This window comes from Neolamprologus brichardi, chromosome 18 (assembly GCF_056152115.1).
Source record: "Neolamprologus brichardi isolate AB-2024 chromosome 18, ASM5615211v1, whole genome shotgun sequence".
Taxonomy (NCBI): Eukaryota; Metazoa; Chordata; class Actinopteri; order Cichliformes; family Cichlidae; genus Neolamprologus; species Neolamprologus brichardi.
This window is the reverse complement of record NC_142121.1, coordinates 30,593,075-30,613,519: the sequence shown is the minus strand read 5'-3', so window position 1 is coordinate 30,613,519 and position 20,445 is coordinate 30,593,075. Positions and strand designations below refer to the sequence as shown.

The window sequence follows — 20,445 nt, the reverse complement described above, 5'->3', positions numbered from 1 at the left end:
TGTATAAGGGTGTACGAGGAACGAGAGGGGCCAAATGCAGACACACTCAGCAGACTCAACATCCTGACAGTGAACATGGGGGAAAAAACAATACATTCACAAAAAGGTCATTAGGGGAGATGTTTATTTTAATGAGACATGGTAAGTAAAACAGATCATAACGCACACGAGATGGGGGACTGTCACAATAAAACAGGAGGTGACAGAATACTGAAACCAGGATGTGACACACAAACTTGACAGACAAAAGAGCAACAGACACGAGGATTGAACACTGGGGGAGAGCTGAGCTCTAGAGCAATTTGCGAGAGAGAACAAGACTAAACACATAAATGGGATGAGTAGAAGAAATAATACAAACATTACACATCCCAAATATCTCATAATACATAAAGAAAAACTGGAAAGCCCCCAAAATCTCAAAACACTGGGTCAACTGACCCAGGACTGTGACAATAACACGAAACAGCACTTTAGTAGGAATTTCAGGTGTCAGTAAAGCTCCCGTCTCAACAACATTCAAGCATTAAACAATTATCAAGAATGTTAATCTGGCTGTCGCACACGCTAATAGTAGACCTTTAACTATTAGGAATTAACCAATAGGCACATTATCAACCTGTCACTAACATAGCAGCTGCCAGACTGTGGGATGCTTATGAGATATTGAGATGTCGTAGAGCAGATTCAGTACGGGTGAAGAACCCAGCAGGTTTGTGGCTGTGCAGAGCAGCCACAGAAACTGAGAGCCCAGAGTGTGAAGACATAATCCAAGCAAATAAAAAGTGAAATCCAGAGCAGAATTAGACCTGCTTAGAAGAATTAGAAGAGCTGGAGACTGAGGCGGAGCCGTGTGAGATGAGAAAAGAATGTGGAATGTGGAAAATGAACTTTAACTTTTCTCCTTTCACAGTAATTTATTAAAATGTCATCTATAGTGATGTCTTTATATCACTATAACTAATAGTCATTAATGAAATTGTCTAAATAATATGTAAAATGTATAAACCATCTAAACGTTTCTCCCACAAAACGCTACATCCGGATGAACAGAATCAACTTTTGGAGATTTACTTACCTGGATGATTGAGCGTGCATCAAGACCATCTAAACTTAACTAATCTTAAATTATTATTTTATTAAATCTAACGTGTAACTTCGAACATTAGTTGAAAATTAACAACTTGTTTTAAATATGACTTCTTCACCATAACTTTTGTTGTTGTGGGATGGGGTAAAACTTTTTCCAGTGGTATCAAAAATGGTATAATTTACCTGGTAATTCGTATTTTAGCATCCTACAATCCCACTACAGAACACACAGAGATCTCTCCCTCTTGGCTGTTTAAAGGGCCGGTGCTGTCACACTTCAAATGCATGCATCATTCCTCTCCACAACTCATAACCCAGTGTTTTAAAGAAACCTTGTAAGTTGACATCTACAATGAGAAAATGGAGATAAACAGGCAAATAATATGAATTAACATGATTGTTCAGGTTGTTTTTCCTTCCTTTTTTTCTGAATGACGACTTGCATGCATCTTTTCACTGCAGCAACTTAAGGATAGCTATAGCCTACACTTTATTTATTCAGAAAACAAAGTGTAGTAAAATAAATACAAATATGATAGTACTTAACAACATGAAAGTTGCATGGTGTCACCATAGTGACCTGCTGCGATGTGTAATCAATCATAAGACAGTTCTAGAATTCTGCTTCAATAATAACAAACTTCATTTGTGCAGGAGAAACAACCATTTTCATCTTGACCTTTTAGCTAAGTGCTCACGTTGTATTTGACCATTTTTGCTATACGCAGCAACAACATTTTAATGGAGGAAAGTATTGGAGTCTGCAAACCTACTGGGGTATGTGAGAGTCTTTAATTTTACTGCATTTAAACAGTATGAAGAATTTGGTGTATTTTTAAAAAAATACAATGAATCAAGTTAACTAATAATGAGTAACTTCTTGTTTCTTTGACAGGTGTTGTTTGACACACCTGAGTACAACACAGCTTTAAAGACCTGCTGGCACCTTCAAAGCTACAAGACTCAGGTAAGAACCACAATCCATCCAAGTCAAAACTGACGTAAAATATCTGGTAAATTTTGATTTATTTTTAGTGCTCATGATTAAATGTCTCTTTATTTTTAGATTGCAGTGATGATGGCATTCCTTGGACATCAGCAGGAAAATCAGATACCATCTCATATAACTGCTGAAGATATGATCAACCTTTTAATGGAGGAGAACAAAAAAACACTGAGAGAGCAGTGAGTTACCGTGACACCAACAGACCATAGATGAACGTCTGTTTGTGATGATGCTGAGATAAAAACCTGCTTTGTGTCCATTTTAAGACTTTGGGAGTTTGACATTGAGAAATTTGAAGAAAATGAAACCAAAGGTCTTCTGAAACTGGTAAGACAAGAAAACCGATGGACCTTATAGTAATTTGTAGATTTTTAAAAAGAATTTTCATTAACAACAGAAATGCACTTTATATGTGTATTCTTCTTTTGTTTTGTTTTGATTTGATTTGTTTCAGGTGTGGGCAGTGAACATTATTAATAAAATGAAGGACATTGAGCTACAGGCTCGGCTGCTCCTCAAATATCCAGAGGCCATACCTCCCAAATTTCAGTGAGTCCCATTTGACATACAATTATGGAAAATTCAGCTACAGTGTCTCAATATATCTGAATACTTATAACTTTAACCTACAGAACGCCTAAACTCCTCAGCATGTTCAACAAATACCTTGAGATCCTTAAAGAGAAGCAGCAGGAAACACAGACCTCCAGACTGCTAAGCCCCCAAGAAGTAGGGATAGAGGTAGTTCCCAGAGTCCTGCAAGGCTTCTGGGAGCATCCTCCTTACCCCCTTTTGAACCTGGCCTCTCAGAGTCTGAGCGAACTCTCCACCTGTGTTACAAAAGCCACTCTGGATCAAGTCTCCAACACTCCCAGAGCAACGGAAAGCAAGGCCATCTTCTCCCGCTCCATGCGAGATGACATGGTCCAAACCATCTTGGCAGAAATTAGAGAGAAACACCCAGACGACACTGTGCTCAACAACACTGCAAACCACACTACCCTGCTCACTACAATCGCTGGTGTAGCAACAAACCACATTTGTAAGATCTTGCAGCCCCAGATCCCCAACGAGCCAGTTCATCACACACAAGCTGCTCAATGCCCAACAAGAGATCAGAACGACTTAAACATTACTGGAACTGAGGAAGAATCAACAAGTCCAGAAATTAACGATGATATGGTAACACCAGGTTCTCTATCAGCCTCTGCTGAATCTCCATTTTTGTCTGAGGTTCAAGCCAGTGAGGAACACCCTTCAGAAACATCATCCACGTGTGAACCACTTATACCAGTTACCAATACTGCAGAGAGCTGTGAAGACCTTAAAACCAAGAAGAAAGAAAAAGGTTTCCTCCAAAAACTCTTCAAAGCTCTGTGCTGTTTCTGTTTCTGCGTCAGTCTCCCAGCAACTGACTGATTGTCTTTAAGACTCCTATCACCCCTTCTCTTTATTTTTTCTCTGTATCAAAAAGCAAACAAGAACAAAGAGTTTTCAATAAAGATTCACGTTGCTTCATGTCTGCTACTCTGGAAATTCTTTGTTTTGTTAGGATCAAGAAAAAAATCAGCTCACAACAGGACCGCAGTGTTCAAGTGAGTAGGGGAGCAGCTACACTCTGAGCTGATCCTCAGCAGTCTGTTTAGGAACAGAGCTGTACTGGTCAGACATAAAACTGTCAGCATTAAGGGATTCATTACAAAAACTGCCATTTTAGCTAAAGATTCATGTTTTATAACTTATAAAGTTTTATTCATTAATGGTTAGTCATTGTACAGAACGCGTGAAACAGATGCCTGTTATGGAGTCACAATATATTTCAGTGAGTGCATTATTTCATCCAAAGTAAAAATCTGTAAAATCAAAATCTTCAAATAGGGAAAACGGAGTACCTGGTTGGGTAATTGCAGATATTTGAAAATATGAAAGCAAGGAGAACTATGCAGAAGTTGGTATCGGAAAAGACACACATTCTCGTAGCTTTCCAAAAGATTTGATTTTCAGATAAATTATTTTAAGAGCTGCTCTATGGAAGTGCCAGTTTTTACAGAAATGTTACATTTGCATAGAACTTTAGGTTCAAAACAATATGTCATTTTAACAAGGACACTTTCTCAAATCATCAATTTGACTATCTTAGTTTTTTAATCGATGATATAGAATTCCAAGCACACATGAGTGTTTGTTCCCACCGTCAAGCATGAAGGGCAAGAGCTGTATTTATAGCTCTCCACCCCTGACGCCCTTTATTACCATATTACGATCATAAAGGGATGGGCATGGACAATGTTCCATACACAGTTAGGCTGCAGGATTTCAACAATGCTCAAGTGTTACTAAGGGGTGCGATTTTAACACCAGCAGCTTGAACTGTTGCTGGAAGGCAGGATGGATCCATGCTTTCATGCTGTTTACACCAAGCTCTGACCCTGTCACAGCAGAAATGAAAACTCTCTCTGTCAGACCGTTTTCTGTAAATCCTAGAGATGATTTTGTAGCAGTTTGAAATACACAGAAAACTGTCTGGCGCCAACAACCGTGTTGTGTGTAAAATCACTCAAATGTTTCCCATCCTGATTCTCAGTTTGAACTTCAGCAGGACGTCTCAGCCTATGTGACTAAATGCATTGAGTTGTTGTCATGTGATTGGCTTATCAGATAATGAGGAACTCAACAGGTGTACCCAGTGAAGTGGCTGTGAGTGTAGAACACACAAAGCAGAAAGAGACCCAAGACACAGCTCAAGAAAACATTTTTAGGTTATTTACATTTATTAATGAATCACATTGTATTTAAGTGTCATCCTGAGAAAACATTAAAAAGGTTGTTTTATTAATTTTAATAATTCAGAATGAAATTTTCACATTAGCATATTGACAACACTCACTACAGACAACAGAAAATCTCATTTACTTCACATTCTACAATCTTCTTTAAATGTTATATTATACTTTTCATACAGTATTTATTAATAAAACATGTCACTGCACATCAATTTATTCATTAAATATAGTTTTTGCCCTTGTAAAATGTAATAAAATGCATGCATTTTGCAGATGTAATGTGAAGATGTGCTATTTACCATAAAGCTTTAACTTTTACAATATTTGATGCAGTTTTCTGAATAAAATGCAATTTGAATTTAAACATAATCAGTTATACTGTTTATTTTTTTAATTGTCAAGTGCTTAATTATATACATGTGTGTGAAAAAGTGTTTATTTTATTTCTATTAGTAGTAGCGGTGGTAGTTGTAAGAGCAAATTAAAACAACAACAACATCAACAAAAGAATAAGTTGAAACAGGTTAACCAATCTGAACACCCTCCTCTCCCTGAGCTTAATTGTTCTGGCCTGAATGCCAAGTACAACCAGCTCCATAAAAGGGTGGTACCCAATGCTGAAGAGAGACAAAGTAAGACATCCACATATGCAAAGGTAGGCTGAGCTGGAGTTATTATAACAGTCATCTCTTTAACCCAACAAATCATCCATCCAGCTACTGTTCTCTGATTTTTGCTCAGTATTGTTTTCTTCAGATGCTAACAAGCTATCAGCTAATACATTTGCACCACCTGGCTCAGACACTGGCAGTAGTTGTGCTTCTGATCCAAAAATGTCATCAGCAAAAAGGTCCATCTGAGCTGAAGGTGCAACAACAGAGGATGCTTCAGAGCCAAACAAATCATCCAGTGAACTCTGAGCAGCCTGACCGCTTGGTAGACCTGTAAACACATCTGCACTGTTTGAGACATTGCTGCTTCCAAAGATGTCATCAGGGAAAGCAGTTCCTCCATGATCGAGCACATTAACAGGAGGAGGCTGATTGAAGAGATCATCATTAGAGCTGAATATGTCAAAGCCCTGTTCACTTGTCTGCTTCTCGCTGCCAAAAGGATCCAAGGGTTGACTAACATCTTGGCTTATAGGTGTTGAGTCAGGGATGGTGAGTTGACCTGACATGCCAATGATTGCTTCATTTTCAAATGATATTGGTCCAGAGTCAACCAGGCTGGAGCTTTGAGTAGAAGCAGGTTCAAGCAAAGCTGTGTCAGTCATAGAAGTTGAAAATGTGCTGGGGGTGTCAGGCAGACCAAAGAAATCAGAGGAATCTTGTGCACCGTTGTGGTTGAGATCAAAAAGCATTCCACTGCTCAAGCTCCCTCCTCCTTCAGCCGGTGGGTCATGTTTGTTCAGCTGTTGGGCAGATTCATCTGTTTTTATCTCTGTGGCCAGTGGGTCAGCAAAGGGTGACGTGACGCTATCTCCAAAAACGTCATTTAATGCATCATCACCTTTCTCAGGTATTAACTCACTGTTTGATTGCCCATGCGGTGTGCTCAGTAATTGTGCTGCAGGGTCAAGATCTTTAGACTCTATTTCTAGATCAGAGACAGGCAGGTTTGTAGCCTCACTGCTCTGTGAATGAGATTCTTGATCATCAGTTAGAATTGCATCCGTTTGCGCTATGGATGTTAAATCATCACCTGTCTCACTACTTATCATGGACAGGCTGGAAGGTTCTGAAGATCTACAGTCATTATTAAGTGCATCAGGCTCGGAGGACTGTAACTTGTCCGTGATGTCGCTCTGAAGCGCTTGTTCTTGAGGAGCGACTTTAGATGGGTCTTCTTCTTTTTGTGCATCTTTTGTAACAGAGCCTTTTTCATTCTCTGTTTTTTTGTCATCAACATGAGTTTCATCCCTTCGCTTGTCCTGAGCAGCTGATTTTGTGACGTCCTCAGCCTTCTCTGAGGATGACTGAAGTAGCCTTCCTAAGAGTCCACTGCTAGGTTTGACATCTGCTTTCCTGGCATCCTTTTGTTCTGCTTTGTTTGTTTTGTCATTTCCACTCGATGTGAAGAGTTTTGACAAGGGGCTCTTTCCTTTTGACCACGATCCCAGTTTGCCTTTGGCCTTTTCAGCCTGTTTGTCAGAGCCTTTCAGAGAATTTGTTCTCCCAACAGGCTTCTTCTGATCACCACCTTCTTCTTGTCCAAGAGTCACATGAAGCTTTTCAGGCTGATTTTTACTTTTTTCAAGACTGACTTCCTCTCCATTCACGGGTCCTGCAGGACTTTGTGCTGTGTCAACATTTTCTGATTCATGCTCGCTAACAGGGTTCCCTGGACTGACATCCAGTTTCTCAGAAGGCTCTTTTTGTGTCATGATGTCTGTAGTTGAAGTGAAAGCTTCAGTAAGACTTTGGGTGTTGAGTGAGTCATTAACCTTCTGCACATCCCCGTTCAGAGTTTCAATATCATTCTGCGGAGTTTTGAAACTGTTCCCTACGTTCGCATCATGCTCTTGGTTTGACATATTGGCTGTTTCTTCACGGTGCTTATATTCAGGGATTTCAAGGTACATCTCACTTTTTCTATTTTCTTCGCTGGATTCAGATGCCAAATCGTCAAGTATAGTGTTTTCACTCACGTCTGTTCCATCATTGGTTTTATTTATTTGTTCAGACTGATCTGCGACCATTTCATTTTCTGTACCTGAGCTCAGCTGAGAGGATCGGTCGTATCGAGCGACATCAATATTTGGGGCAAACCTTACAGATTTCCGAGCTTTATTTGGAGAACTGTCCAGCTTGTTGGTCACTGGGCTGTGGTTTGCTTCTGAGGTGGGGGCCACATTTGTGTGAACTGTTTTTTGATTTGTGACAGAAATTCTCGTTTCTGAGTGGTTAGTTTGGACAGGACTCTCTGAGGGAAACTTCTCAGCTGAGATAAAGCTTGCTGTTGTAGACTGTTCCTTCCCCCTCTTATCTCTCATTCCTTCTCTGTTACTGAACCGGTCGCTTTTCCAATGCTCTGAAAAGCTCATGCTAACTGCACCTGCTCTGCTGATGTCAGAGATTTTATTTTTCAGAGCTGGTTCATATGTTCGCTGCGGAGAATTCTTCTTCTCTGGCGGCCAGCTCATTTTTAGTTTACCTTTAACATCAGCAACACTTTTGTCTCCCGACGCTCTCAGGGATGACTTTGTGGCAAATGCTTCAGCAGAAGCCTCTCTGCAGCCATTAGAAATGTTTAACTTGTTCTTTGACATTTTGGGAGTGGGCTTAGCATCTGGCTCATCTGTCCCTTTATTTTTATCAAGCCAGCGGTCTTTGTGTTGCTTGTGACCGAAGCCCTCGTCATAATTTCCTTTTCTTTTAAAAAGCTGATTGTAGTGAGAAATGCAGTAGAATTCGCCATAAAGAGACGAATAGTTGTGTGTGCTGCAATGAAATGAAAAAGCCCAAATATAAAATCAGATCTAATTTTATTTCTCTCACATTATTGATTTGTTGTGCTAGATCAGCTTGTGTGAATGATTTATTCATTGATATTGAGGATTTATTTGATTTATGTGTTTCATTTATTAATGCAAATACTAAATCTTTTCATCTTGGTCGTTTTGATTGGGTTCTATATGATAAATTTTCCAATTTCTATAATTTTGTTCTAACATCTCACCTGAGCTTCTTCTTACAGTGTTTACAGCAGAAACAGTTGTAGTGCAGAATAAGTTTATTAGCCACCATTTTCTCCATTGGGTAGACTGGTGTCAAACAGGCAGAACACATTTCCTTGGCAGGCGGCTGGAACTACGATGATGAAAACAAACTTAGTTTAAGGTTAATTTGTCTTGTAGGTTTGACATGACAGGATCTTTTCTGTAATGTTTTACAAATGCAGCCACCTGTAGTGGAGAGATCTATAATCTACAATTATGTGTACTTTTTTAAAATAATAAGTTAGAAGAAACGCACAGGAACTACTTACAACCAGTGTTGGGGAGTAACGGAATACATGTACCGCCGTTACGTATTTAAAATACAAAATATGAGTAACTGTATTCCGTTACAGTTACCGTTTAAAAAGGTGGTATTTAGAATACAGTTACTTTGTTGAAATAAATGGATTACACGTACTTCCCTGTTTCATATTGTGGCGGGTCAGGACTGTTTGGGTTTTGTTTGACAGCTACGTTCTGTTGTTCCAGGCAGCAGCGTTACGGTTGCCATGGTTACAGGGTGACGCTCTCTCTGCGTGTTTCCTGGGTGAGAGAGGCCTTTTTGTTGTTGTTGTTGTGCTAAGCTAATAGGCAGAATGCTACAGGTATAGCTCTAAAGAATGTAGCATCATGGGCAGTGTAGTCCGTGCTGCAGGGAGAATGGACTGCCATACCCGTTATGTGTCTGTGAGCAAGGGAGGGAGAAAAAAGAAAAGTACGAGCTGTCATCGAGCAAAAACGGGAGCTGGAAGCATGTAAATATAATAATAACCACTGCAGCCAAGAAGAGTGCCTGATGAGCCCAGTTGTAAGTAAGCTATTAAGACTCGACTGTACACCGTGTTCGTGTTTTCCTCCAAAAACAATAAGTTTGTTGGAGCAGCCTTTCAACGCCTCTCTCTGTCTCTGCTAGCAAAGTTGACCCAGACAACAAAGTAAAGCTAGTTTTCAGCTACGAGCCCGACACAGAACCCACCGTATTAGCCAGAGGTCCCTTTACTACGGTTCGGAGCCGCGGACCTCCAGTAACAGTATTAAATCACAGCAATAGTACATTCATGTAGTTGTAAACAGCATGATAATATATTAAGTAATCCAAAGTATTCAGAATACGTTACTCTCATTGAGTAACGTAACGGAATACGTTACAGAATACATTTTGGGGCATGTAATCTGTATTCTGTAATGGAATACATTTTAAAAGTAACCTTCCCAACACTGCTTACAACTCACATCTAAGATGTTTTAAGGTGTACTCCTAATGTCGCATGACAAGTTTGATTCCTGGTATTTAGCAGTTACATAACTAGATAATGTCACATTTATGAGGTATTCAACTTTAGGCAAAAACAGCAACAGTGAGGCTTTCAGGTGTGTTTGATGTTTGCAAAATCCTGTATTTTCAAACTAACTAACAACGGGAGAAGAAAGAGAGGTATTTTGAAATGAAGGTCTGGGGGATAGCTGCAGGCAAAAGTAGAGAAAACGTGACCAAAACAGAAACTGACATTTTAAAAAGTATAGCGGAGGTGTGAAATCTCATCATCATTACAGCTGTGCAACATCTGACTCCAGGTTTCCTTTAAAAAGCAATTTATGAAGTAATTTGGTGAAGAAATACTCTTTGTAGAATTTTTTTAAGTAACTTAGGAGTATTGTGTGAATTATTGGTTTTGCACCAATGTACTGCTGTTTCATATATTAGCCTAGAGATTGGATATTCATTCAAACTAAATACCACTGGATTTTTAAAAAGGAGTCAATTTTATATTTGTGGTTTACAAGTTACTGGGCTTTGGGAGCCACGGGAACATCTTCCATTGCCGTAATCTCTGTTAAAAAAAATGGCAGCAAGGCGACGTGGCTGCGCCATTTCATCTCTGTTTATATACAGTTAAGTGACAATTTTGCTGGGCAAAATATTTAAACAACAAATTAAGAGTTGTAGAATAATCAAGCCATGTCTCAGCTACACAAAGCTTTTGGATTAATTTAAGTTTTTGCTTGATTTTCTTTTTACCCCTTTAAACAAAAATTGTCATTACTGAATTGCATTTTGACATTTAACTTTAGAGATTCTACATTTTATTATCATCACTTTGATTTCGGGCCAAGCAAAGTCGATATACACGAAAATGAGTTATTGTAAATTCTGTGTGTGAGGTAATCTACTTATAGTATGCTGAAAAGTAGCATCAGTGGTTGGTGATAATGATATGGCTGCTCTGTGGTCATTTGTTATATTTATAATTCAAGGAATGAGAATAAAGAAAAAAATCACAGATAACAGTCACATCTTCTAACCTGTCATTTATTTGACAGTTGTTTAAAACAGAAGAATAAACAGTGCTAATTGTGTTTAGCCTTGTTAAAAGATCCTAACACTTTATCATGTGGTTACAGTATAAAATCTATAAGACAAAAAGTTTTTAAAGGTAACATTTTCATGATTTCATGAGTTCAGTTTAAAGACTAACAAAACAGTTTCACTAAAAAAAACAAAAATGGGATGAAAACACACGTAAATAAAACTGCTTTCCTAAAGTTAAAGGACCGTGGAACGCACTAATAAGTGGCTCGTTCAGTGCGTTTCCTTTGGTGGGCCGAATGTTACAAATACCGTCCCGTCGTCCTTGGTGCTCCTCGACACTTTATCTTCAAAAAAGCGTCCGGATCTTCGCATCAGTGGGGATGTCACGACTTCGTATCTGGTTGGACTAATTTCAAACAGGGCCGATGTTTTACTGTCAGACTGTTTGGTGACGAATGTTGAAGTCCTGGAGGAAACAAATACATTGCCAAAGCTGTCGCTCTCTTCATAAGTTTCACTGACAGTCTTCGTGCCAATTATTCCTGCGGGTTGCTCTGCGGTTTGCACTTCAAGAACACTGACCTTGCGCTGTGGGCCATTTTTTGAAGACTTGGCAGCTGCGGACTCCAGATCGCTCTTTACATTTTGACAACTGTCAGAGCAGCTATTAGTTTTTGGTTTAAATGTTGACATGGTTGGCTTTGGTTGATCACTTGGTTTTCTGGCAGCTGAGTGAATGGAGATGAACGATGGTGAAGACTGAGAGGAAGACTGTCTAATAAGGGGCTTATTGTGCCCTTTTCTCGACACTTCCTCTTTGGAAAGACTTGAATCCAAATCTGTCTGGAGATTTACATCGCTTGTCTCTTTTGTCTGACCTGATTTGGCCTTGCTTGAAACAATGCTTATCTTCCTGATGTTGTTGGCAGGTTGAAAGTTTTGCTCAGATTTCAAAGACTCATCGAACAGCCCCGACAACCCTGCAATGTCGGCCTCAGATTTCAGATTAGACACGGAGTACAGAGCCTTTTTAATCGTCTCTTCGATTTCAAGCAGCTTTGCTAAAGTCTGTTCCTTCAGGTTCATTATTTCCTTGCTTGCTTTTTCCAGATCTTCAAATGCCGTCTCAACTGAGGAGATGCTTTCCAGATCATCATCCTGGGTTTCTGCTTCAACTTTCTTTCCCTCTATTTTACTTTGCTTAGCGTTTCTCCTTGATGTACCCATCCAAGTAGGGACATTCTGGTATAATGTATTCAGTGAAGTGTCATCTACACTGCTGGCCTCTCCCTCGATTTCTTGCACTTGAGACAGGATCCCCTTGAGTTCCTCTCTTTTCCTAAAGTTTTCAAAGATTTCCATGGCTGCCTTTACATTTCCTTTTACGATGTCTTCCATGTGTACAGAGAGCCTTTGTCGTCTTTCATCCTCTGTCTCTCTTGCCTTCTTCTCTCTTAAAACAACTTTATCCTCAAATGTTGGTTGCTTTTGGTCCGGGTTGTTTTCCTGCACATGGCCTGTAGTGACTGATGTCTGCAGTCCGGGCTCGTGCTGTTTTTCTTGAGGTTTGAGATTTGATTTGTATTCTTGGACAGAAGTCTTTTCTGTCTTTTTATGACCTCTACCATTATCATCTGTGATTGCTGCCTTCTTGGAAGTGTCTCTGTCCTTTCCTTCAAAGTTATTTAGTGCTGCCTTCAAGCTTGAGTTGATTTCATGCTCACCATCTTCATAACCCCTCATACGTATCTGTATCTCCTCAGCTGCATTGATTTTCTGTTTCACATTTTTCTCTGTTTTCACTTCACTGCTGTTTGACACGGTCATTTTGCAGTCTGATTTCCTCTCTGTGAGTTGTGCTGCTTCCTGTTTCTTGCTGCTTTCCTGAGCCTTTGGCTTGATTGGCAGATATACATTTGCTTGATTTGAGACTTGCATTTCTTCACTAACACATTTTTGTTGTTGGTATGTTTCATGTGAGCATTGTTTACTGAGATTTCCATGTGTTGTAGTTTCTTGGCTACCCACAGAGCAAAACAACTGGCTTTGCTTTGGACGAATTACTACACTTTTTGTATTTTCTTTAACAGGACAGGAAACTTTGTTAGGTGATGTATTTGGTTCTTCCACAACTACAGATTTTATCCATTGTGGCTTTGGTGGTAAAGCTGGCTTCTGCTCCTGTGGTTTCTCAGTCTTTTGAGGCAGTGGAGGTGGACTTGGCCTTTCAGAGCGGGGTGATTTAGAGGTTCCGTTTGCTACAGGGTTGGGAGCTGAATTCTGTGTTGTAATAGATGGTTGTCCTTCACAGGTTACTGAAATTGAAGGAGATAATTTTGCATCAGATCGAGGCACAGGCACCACAACACACTGCTTGTGAACAGTCTTGCTCCTCTCTGAACAAGCCCTGCCTGAATTTCTGTATATCATGGCAGCTTTATAGTCTCCTTTGGATACATTTACGCTAGACTTCTCAAGAGATTTGAGAGCCAACTGCACATTACCGCTTATAATATTTTCCTTATCTAGGAGCTTCTGCTCTGTCGCTGCACTCTGCAGAGCTCTAATAGCTGCTTTCACATCTCCTCTGATAACTTGTTCTGTCTCATCTTTAGTTGTCTGACTATTAAACTCGCAACTTACAAAAGGTGGCAGTGATTCTGGGGCACTATTACTGTCTATAGCTGCACTCTGTTGACAAGCCTCAAAGGAGATATGGCTTTCCTGAGCTTTCTCTGTATCACTGACCTTCGGAGAAGTCCTGATTTGCTGGCATCTTGAGGAGGACGAACATGTTGATTGTGCCACTGTTGATGAGCTTTCCTCTTGTGCGGACATATTCAGGTTGTATATTTTTCCAGGAATGATGACTTCCCGCTCTACTTGCATGCTTTGCTGCTTTGCCATTTCAAGAGACCTTTTAGCTGCTTTTACGTCTCCAGATATAATGACTTCTTTTTGTGCTTGGTTTCCTTCGCTTTCAGGACCTTGAGCTGACAGGTCCATGTCATAAATAGTTCCAGGTGTAATGACCTCCCGCTCCACACACATGCTCCGTTGCTTTGCACGTTCTAATGATTGCATTGTTGCCTTGACATCTCCAGGGACAATTTCCTCCTTTGGTACACAGCTGTCAACACTGACAGAGCACTCTGATGAAAAAACCTTTTTGGTGTTCTTTACGTCCCCTGGTAAAACATCAGAAATTGATCGTTCTGCCTGTTCTTTTTGCTGATAGAGGCTTCTCTTTGCTTCCCTCACACCCCCCTGAACTGTTTCAATCTGTTCCTTAGTCAGAAGGCTCTGATCAGCTTCGTCTTCAGATGCCTCGGTGTGAAGACTTTTGAGGTAATGCAGATCTCCCTTTTCAATGCAGCTTTTGTACAAATTCACATTTCCCTTCTCTGTTTCGTCCACTCTGCACGACGCTGCTATCCTCTGACAACTGGCAGTAGCTAACAAATTTCCAATTGTAGACTTAACATCTCCCCTCTCTGTAACCAGACTCTCGGTTTTGATTTCGTAATTGCAGATGAGTGAATAAACGGACATCTCTGCTTGTCCCGCTGCAGTCTCTTGCATTATGATTCCCTTTTTCAGATTATTTTGTGGAATGAGCAAGTCATCAATTACCTGGGCAATGTTTTGTAGTCTTTGATCGTGTTCGATGTTGACTGTGCCGGTCGCCTGGGAGACTGGAAGCTCGACTACTGTTATGTTAACTTTACCTTTTTCAGTTTCTCTCAGAAGAGTTACTTGTGGTTTGAGAGTCGGTCTGACCAAGAGCTGTAGCATGATGTTCCTGATGTTACCCTCAACAACATCCTCTTTCTCAATCTGCACCCCTTCTTTGTTTTCAAACAAATATTTTGCCATGTTAACATTTCTGCTGCCATCTGCCTCTATTATGATGCCGCTTGAGTGAACAAAAGCATTTTCATTCAAATACGAAAGGGTATCAGCCAAACTGTTGGCGGTGATTTTGTCTAGTGGAGTGGTCTCAAAGAGCCAGGTGGTGCACTTCACATCAGCTTTTGGGATATCTTTAGCACTTTGCACTGAGGTTTCTTCTGGCTCCTTAATTTTGTCCAGGGGCTGCGATTCAAAGAGCCAGGTGCAGCGTTTCACATCTCCCTTCTGGCTATCTTCCCTGTGGACTGCTTTTACTGGACCCTGCTCCTCAGGCTCCCCTTTCAGGCTGTCAATTGTTTGATTCTCAAAGAGCCAGGTGGAGGTCCTGACATCGCCACGCTGCACATCAGTGACACTAACCATTCTCACAAACTTCTTGCACTGCTGCTCAGATTCAAATAACTGTTTATTCAGCTGCACGTTACTGCTTCCGAAGTCTTCAGTCACCCTGACTGAGAGCTCATCTCGACTCGTAAGAGAGTCAAGAGGTTGTGTCTCAAATTTCCACCTGGCTGATTTAACGTCTCCTTTCTTGACGTCCTCCTGGGTGACAGCTCGTATGACATAAACTTCATTCTCCGCCTTGATGGCATCGAGTGGTTTTGTCTCAAACATCCACCTTGCTCCTCTTACGTCACCACTCATTACCTCTTCCTTTTTTAGAGTTGTAACTTCATGAAACTGGCCCTCTTTGTCTCTGATGGCATACAGTGGCAGGGACTCAAACATCATAGTGCTTGACTTCACGTCTATATTGCTCACAGGCTGCTCCACATTGACCCAATTCTGCTCAACGGGTTCATCGTGAATTTTATCCAGTGACGATGTTTCAAATATAAACTTTTGTTTCTGGACATCACCACTTTCAATACTCTCAACCCTTGGCGTATTTGTGTCATTGTTGTCCTTGTTGATCTGGCTCATGGGGCAGTTCTCAAACATCCAAGTAAATTTATTTACAGAACCTTTCTCGATTTGTTCACCTTGGTTCTGCTGATCAGATGCTGCCACGATTTCTGATCCTATTTCGTCAAGAGACTGGGATTCAAAGAGTTCTTTGACTCGCGAAACTTCCCCTGACTGAAAGTTCACTTGGCTGACACATCTCAGATTTTGTTCTGAATTTGTATCCTTCCTTATTCTGTCCAAGGCCTCTGTTTCAAAAAGATGTTTCACAGTTTGAACACCAACCTCTGATTGGACTGAATCTCGTATGGTGCTGCATAGCTTCAAATTGTACTTTTCCCCATCTTTGATGCTATCTAGAGGCTGTGACTCAAAAAGCCATGTAATGGACTTGACATTGGTATCTTCAATGGCTTCTTTATCTTTTGCTTTTTCGGATTTGTCATACAAAATGTCCATTGGCTGTGTTTCAAACAACCATTTACAGGTCTTCACGTCACCTTTATGCGGTTCCTCCTCCAAAGAAGAGTTTTGCTTTGTCTGATTGAACTTTGAATGAATCCCATCAATTGTCTGTGTTTCAAAAAGCCACTTTGCCGTTTTGACATCACCTGTGTTGTCTTCCTGTCTTGTGATGCCTTTGATTACCTCCACATTTGCTTTTCCTTCTACCAGTTGGTCTAACGGCTTCGTCTCAAACATCCACTTATAGTTTTTGACTTTCCCTTGAGTGAATTCCTCTCGGCTGACTGTTGTAACCTTATGAAGGTTTCCAGAGCTGTCTTTTATTGCATATAATGGAGTTGTTTCAAATATGTCTCTGTTACCTTTTACATTTCCAACTGCAATAGACTCTTCGTTCTCGGTAATCTCCTCCCCAGAAGGAGCGATTTTGCTCAAAGGAATTTTTTCAAAAAGTTCTTTGAATCCCTTCACGTCACCTTTTTCAATCACTTGTTCTTTTAATGAAGTGCTCTTTTGAATGCTGCAGCTTTCAAATAACTGTTTTTTGTCTTTTACTTCACCTTGTTCTTCAGCTGAAAGGGTAATTTTCTTCAGGCTCCCGACTTCATAGCTATCACTAAGCGTCTCCATGGGCTGCGTTTCAAACAGCCAAAGGGAGGTCTTGACATCTCCCCCAATTACGTCTCCCTTTTCCAAAGACTTTTCTGCCATGTTTCCTGCTGCCAGTGGTTTCATTTCAAAGAATTTCTTCTTGTTGATGACATCAACCTCTCCTGTGCACTCAGCTATGGCTCCTTCAAATGTGTTCTCTCCTACAACCTCAGGTATTCTGTCAAATGACTCAGTTTCAAACATCCACCTCTTCCGGTCAACACCTCCTCGTTGACCCTCCTCTAGCGATATGCCCCGAATTATTTTCACGACATCAGTTCCCTTACTGATCAGGTCCAAAGGCTGGGTTTCAAAAAGCCAGCGGGCAGTGCAAACACCACTACTGTCGATCTCCTCCCTGCAGATGGATTTAATCTTGTGCATATTGCCACTGTTGTCTCTGATAGCACAGCAAGGTTCTGCCTGAAACAGTTTCACGGTCTTTTGGACATCACCTTTCAGCTCCTGAAGCTCAGACCTCAGTTTCAGGAAACTATAATCTTCAATAGAGTTGCAGCGCCCCAAGTCACTCAGTGCTTTAGACTCAAAAAGCAGACGAGTCCCTCTTACATCCCCAGGCTGTACAGGTTCTTTCAGCACTGCCTCAACTAGTTCACCCTCTTCATTTACGGATCTATTTAAGGAATCCAAGGGCTGGGTCTCAAACAACCACATTGATGTTCTCACATCCCCCCTGACAGAAATCTGCCTTTTGGCAGACTGGAGTTGGGTGCTGTCAATATGTTCAAACATCGAGGAGGTGCTTCTTACATCTCCACCCTTTAACTCCTCATTATCCATCAGCTTTTTGGTTGAATGAGGATCTCCAATACTGTCCAGAGTCCAGTTCTCAAAGATCCACCTCATGGATTGCACTTCCCCCTGATAATCTGCATCTGCTGCCTCAGTATTTTCTGACTGCACTGCCTTCATGATCTCATCATCCACTGCATCATCAAGACTTGCCCGTAAGTCTGGGTGGATGTGTTTAAAGAGCCTCTTCAGCTCATTTTTCTGCCGTTGCTGGTAGAATGTGGAGAAGGTTTCTTTAGGTGGAGGCAGGGGAAGGCTACTTAACGATGAAGGCCCTTCATAGTTGAGAGGTCTAGGTGGTACAGGGGGAGGTGGGGGGAGGGGCAAGTCATCTTCTTCAGGAGATGATTGTAAAACTGTGACTTTTCTGGTCTGGTCAGCCATCTTGAAACAATAAAAGAAATTCAAGAATATTATCAGGATCTAGTGATCTAGTCAACAAAAAGAGCATTAAAAAAAATACATGCAAATATTAGAATGACATGCATAGCAAGGAAAGCCATACTTTACCTTCTTTTATGCTCGCTTCGCTTCTTTTATGCTTTTTCAACCCAAACCATCCTCAGTCACACCAGGGTTACCAAAAACACTTCACAGCTGTTAGTAGGCAAATATCACACATACACCCCGCCGAGGCTGCTAGTGTGGCTAGTTGTTTTTAACTTTTTTAGGTGAAAAAAGTGAAAATTTAAATCTGCATTAAGTTTTTTTTTTCTGGCTACGTTGTTGCAGTGTAAACTAGGGTTGGGCATTGTTAAGTTTCGGACAGGCTGCCATCAGTCAACCAGCTACTGTTGATATGTTCACAGAGATATGCCACATGCACTGATAGAGACGCTTGTTGAAACGGGAAAACAAAAACAAAAAAACAGAATACAAAAACACCTAATAGAGATGATTCACTTTCAATCCCAAAATAAACATTCAGAAAAAATAACAAAAGCTACATTTTGAGTTGTTGGTGTCCATGGAGAACCAGCAACTCACTGGTATAAATCTTATTAGCTCATGACGGTGCCAGGTCACCTCACTAATACATTACTAATATAATTATTATTTATTCTCAGCAGCAGAACAAGGTCAACACTGCTTAATGATTACCCTTGATCTTGTACTATTCTGATGGAGATACTCTGTGTCTGTGTTCAATTCTGTGCTGGAGCTCAGCTCAACAGAAAGGATGGAGGCACCACCTTGTGGTCATTCTTAGTTTCTCAACATAACATACCTACATACCAACATAACTACATACAACTACAATTAATTACAAACCAGAAAAACCTAAACAAAAGTAAATTATCTAAATGATTTAAACATACCTGACCATTTGTGAAAAAGTAACATCCTGAATGTTGCATTTAATGTGAGCCTGTAGGTTTACTGTGTGTTTGATGGTGGAAGCAAAGACTTAGATGCACAGCACACAATACTGAGAAACCACATTCTCCTGTAAAGGTTTCTAAATGACGTATACTGTACCTTACTGTTTTTAGCCCCTTTTCCTAGTGTACCAATGAATTCCTGTTAAACAAAAGCAAAGAGTGATTTAAATCAGTTTGAATCACACAGAACTTTATTATTTGTTACATATATACGTTAGCACTGTGTTCCATACATTTCAAACATGCTCTAAAGTGTTGAGGCGCTCCTGTTGTGACCTAGCACACAGAAAATTCCCCATTGAAGCCTTTGACCTCACTTTGTGAGGAGGAATGAGAAGCATGTCAGGAACTCACTGGTTGTGTTGGGCCTCCTGTGGTGTCAGTGGCTGCTGTTCTTGACAGATAGAGAGTTGATCTGTCTCTCACTGAGAAGGAAGTAGATGTTCTGTCTCTGGTTTGTCTTGCTGGGGTGCCCCCTTTAGTCAGTGAAGAGCTGTATTTGTTCTCTGCAAGAACAAGATCCGACATCAAATTAATGTTGACTTCTTTATTAGATTTGCCCAATAAAACATCTGGAGTGTTGGGATTTCTAGTTTAAACCTAGTGGCACACACATGCATAAAAGTGGAACAACAGGATACTGCTGTATCCTAAAATAAGCAAAGCCGTGCGTGTCCAGTGTCAGCAACAAGTTGAATGATAACGCCGTGTCTGTGTATTTTTAGTTATGGTGGAATCTGTCTTATCACTGTTGTAGCTTCCTGTTACCTCATGGATTCTAGTTCACATGCATTATGCCATGAAACAGCATATGTTTTAGTAAAGAGAGATATTGTAACAAACAAGTCAGATTACGAGCTTTGATCCCGGTAGATAAATAGGCCCACGCAGCCCTCCCTGCTGCACAGGACTATCATCAAAATGCATTCCACGGATTGACCATGACACCCAAGAAGAAGAAAAAACAGCAACTGCTAGCTCAGCTTGAGGGACACAGATTGTTTGCACATTGTTTGAATGGGCTCTCTCCCATCAAACCATCAACACCTGACCAAAAGAATGCGACAGCCCAGCCCAGTAAACCACATGCATGTGTTCTGAAACTGATTTTTGTTTATGCAACAAAAACACCCTGCAATCAGACTGTATTAGCTGGAATTTGTTCCTCAGCTGGAGTTAAGTAAATATAATGAGTTTAGAAAAAAATTCAACAGCAGCATCATGAAAAATATGTTCAGTGGTCAACAGCACAGTATGCTGCACAGGCCATCCAGCTGTAACTAATGGCCAGATTTAAACACACCTCCCTTTTCACGCACTAAGCCCTGACGGGACAAAAGGATGGCCTGGCGAGCCGGCGCCTCTCACGAGTCTGGACTTAAAGCATTTTCACAGATGGGTGA

General features: G+C 40.7%; 3 protein-coding genes across 3 annotated transcripts; 1 reads left to right on the top strand and 2 right to left on the bottom strand.

Annotated features, from left to right (window-relative positions):
* The first annotated feature begins 1,714 nt into the window (after window positions 1-1,714).
* LOC102789635 (uncharacterized) lies at window positions 1,715-3,601 on the top strand. The gene is made up of 6 exons (XM_006802696.2): window positions 1,715-1,869; window positions 1,988-2,059; window positions 2,159-2,277; window positions 2,365-2,425; window positions 2,553-2,647; window positions 2,731-3,601. The coding sequence occupies exons 1-6, from the start codon at window positions 1,834-1,836 to the stop codon at window positions 3,515-3,517; spliced, it is 1,170 nt and encodes a 389-aa protein (XP_006802759.2). The 5' UTR covers window positions 1,715-1,833; the 3' UTR covers window positions 3,518-3,601.
* A 1,484-nt stretch (window positions 3,602-5,085) lies between these two features.
* LOC118455097 (uncharacterized) lies at window positions 5,086-8,690 on the bottom strand. The gene is made up of 2 exons (XM_087831834.1): window positions 8,563-8,690; window positions 5,086-8,324 (listed from the first exon to the last, which is right to left on the bottom strand). The coding sequence occupies exons 1-2, from the start codon at window positions 8,670-8,672 to the stop codon at window positions 5,573-5,575; spliced, it is 2,862 nt and encodes a 953-aa protein (XP_087687960.1). The 5' UTR covers window positions 8,673-8,690; the 3' UTR covers window positions 5,086-5,572.
* A 2,242-nt stretch (window positions 8,691-10,932) lies between these two features.
* xirp1 (xin actin binding repeat containing 1) lies at window positions 10,933-19,451 on the bottom strand. Its single transcript, XM_087831603.1, has 3 exons — window positions 19,397-19,451; window positions 19,140-19,181; window positions 10,933-18,044 (listed from the first exon to the last, which is right to left on the bottom strand). The coding sequence occupies exon 3, from the start codon at window positions 18,042-18,044 to the stop codon at window positions 11,184-11,186; it is 6,861 nt and encodes a 2,286-aa protein (XP_087687729.1). The 5' UTR covers window positions 19,140-19,181; window positions 19,397-19,451; the 3' UTR covers window positions 10,933-11,183.
* Between the last annotated feature and the right edge of the window lie 994 nt (window positions 19,452-20,445).

Excerpts from the sequence above, each read along its gene's own strand:
- LOC102789635 (XM_006802696.2), top strand. The coding sequence starts at position 1,834 with ATGGAGGAAAGTATTGGAGTCTGCAAACCTACTGGG. Across the intron at positions 2,278-2,364 it reads AAAAAAACACTGAGAGAGCA|ACTTTGGGAGTTTGACATTG; the intron begins GTGAGTTACCGT and ends GTCCATTTTAAG. Across the intron at positions 2,426-2,552 it reads CCAAAGGTCTTCTGAAACTG|GTGTGGGCAGTGAACATTAT; the intron begins GTAAGACAAGAA and ends GATTTGTTTCAG.
- LOC118455097 (XM_087831834.1), bottom strand. The coding sequence starts at position 8,672 with ATGTGTTCTGCCTGTTTGACACCAGTCTACCCAATGGAGAAAATGGTG. Across the intron at positions 8,325-8,562 it reads CACTGTAAGAAGAAGCTCAG|CACACACAACTATTCGTCTC; the intron begins GTGAGATGTTAG and ends ATTTCATTGCAG.
- xirp1 (XM_087831603.1), bottom strand. The coding sequence starts at position 18,044 with ATGGCTGACCAGACCAGAAAAGTCACAGTTTTACAATCATCTCCTGAA.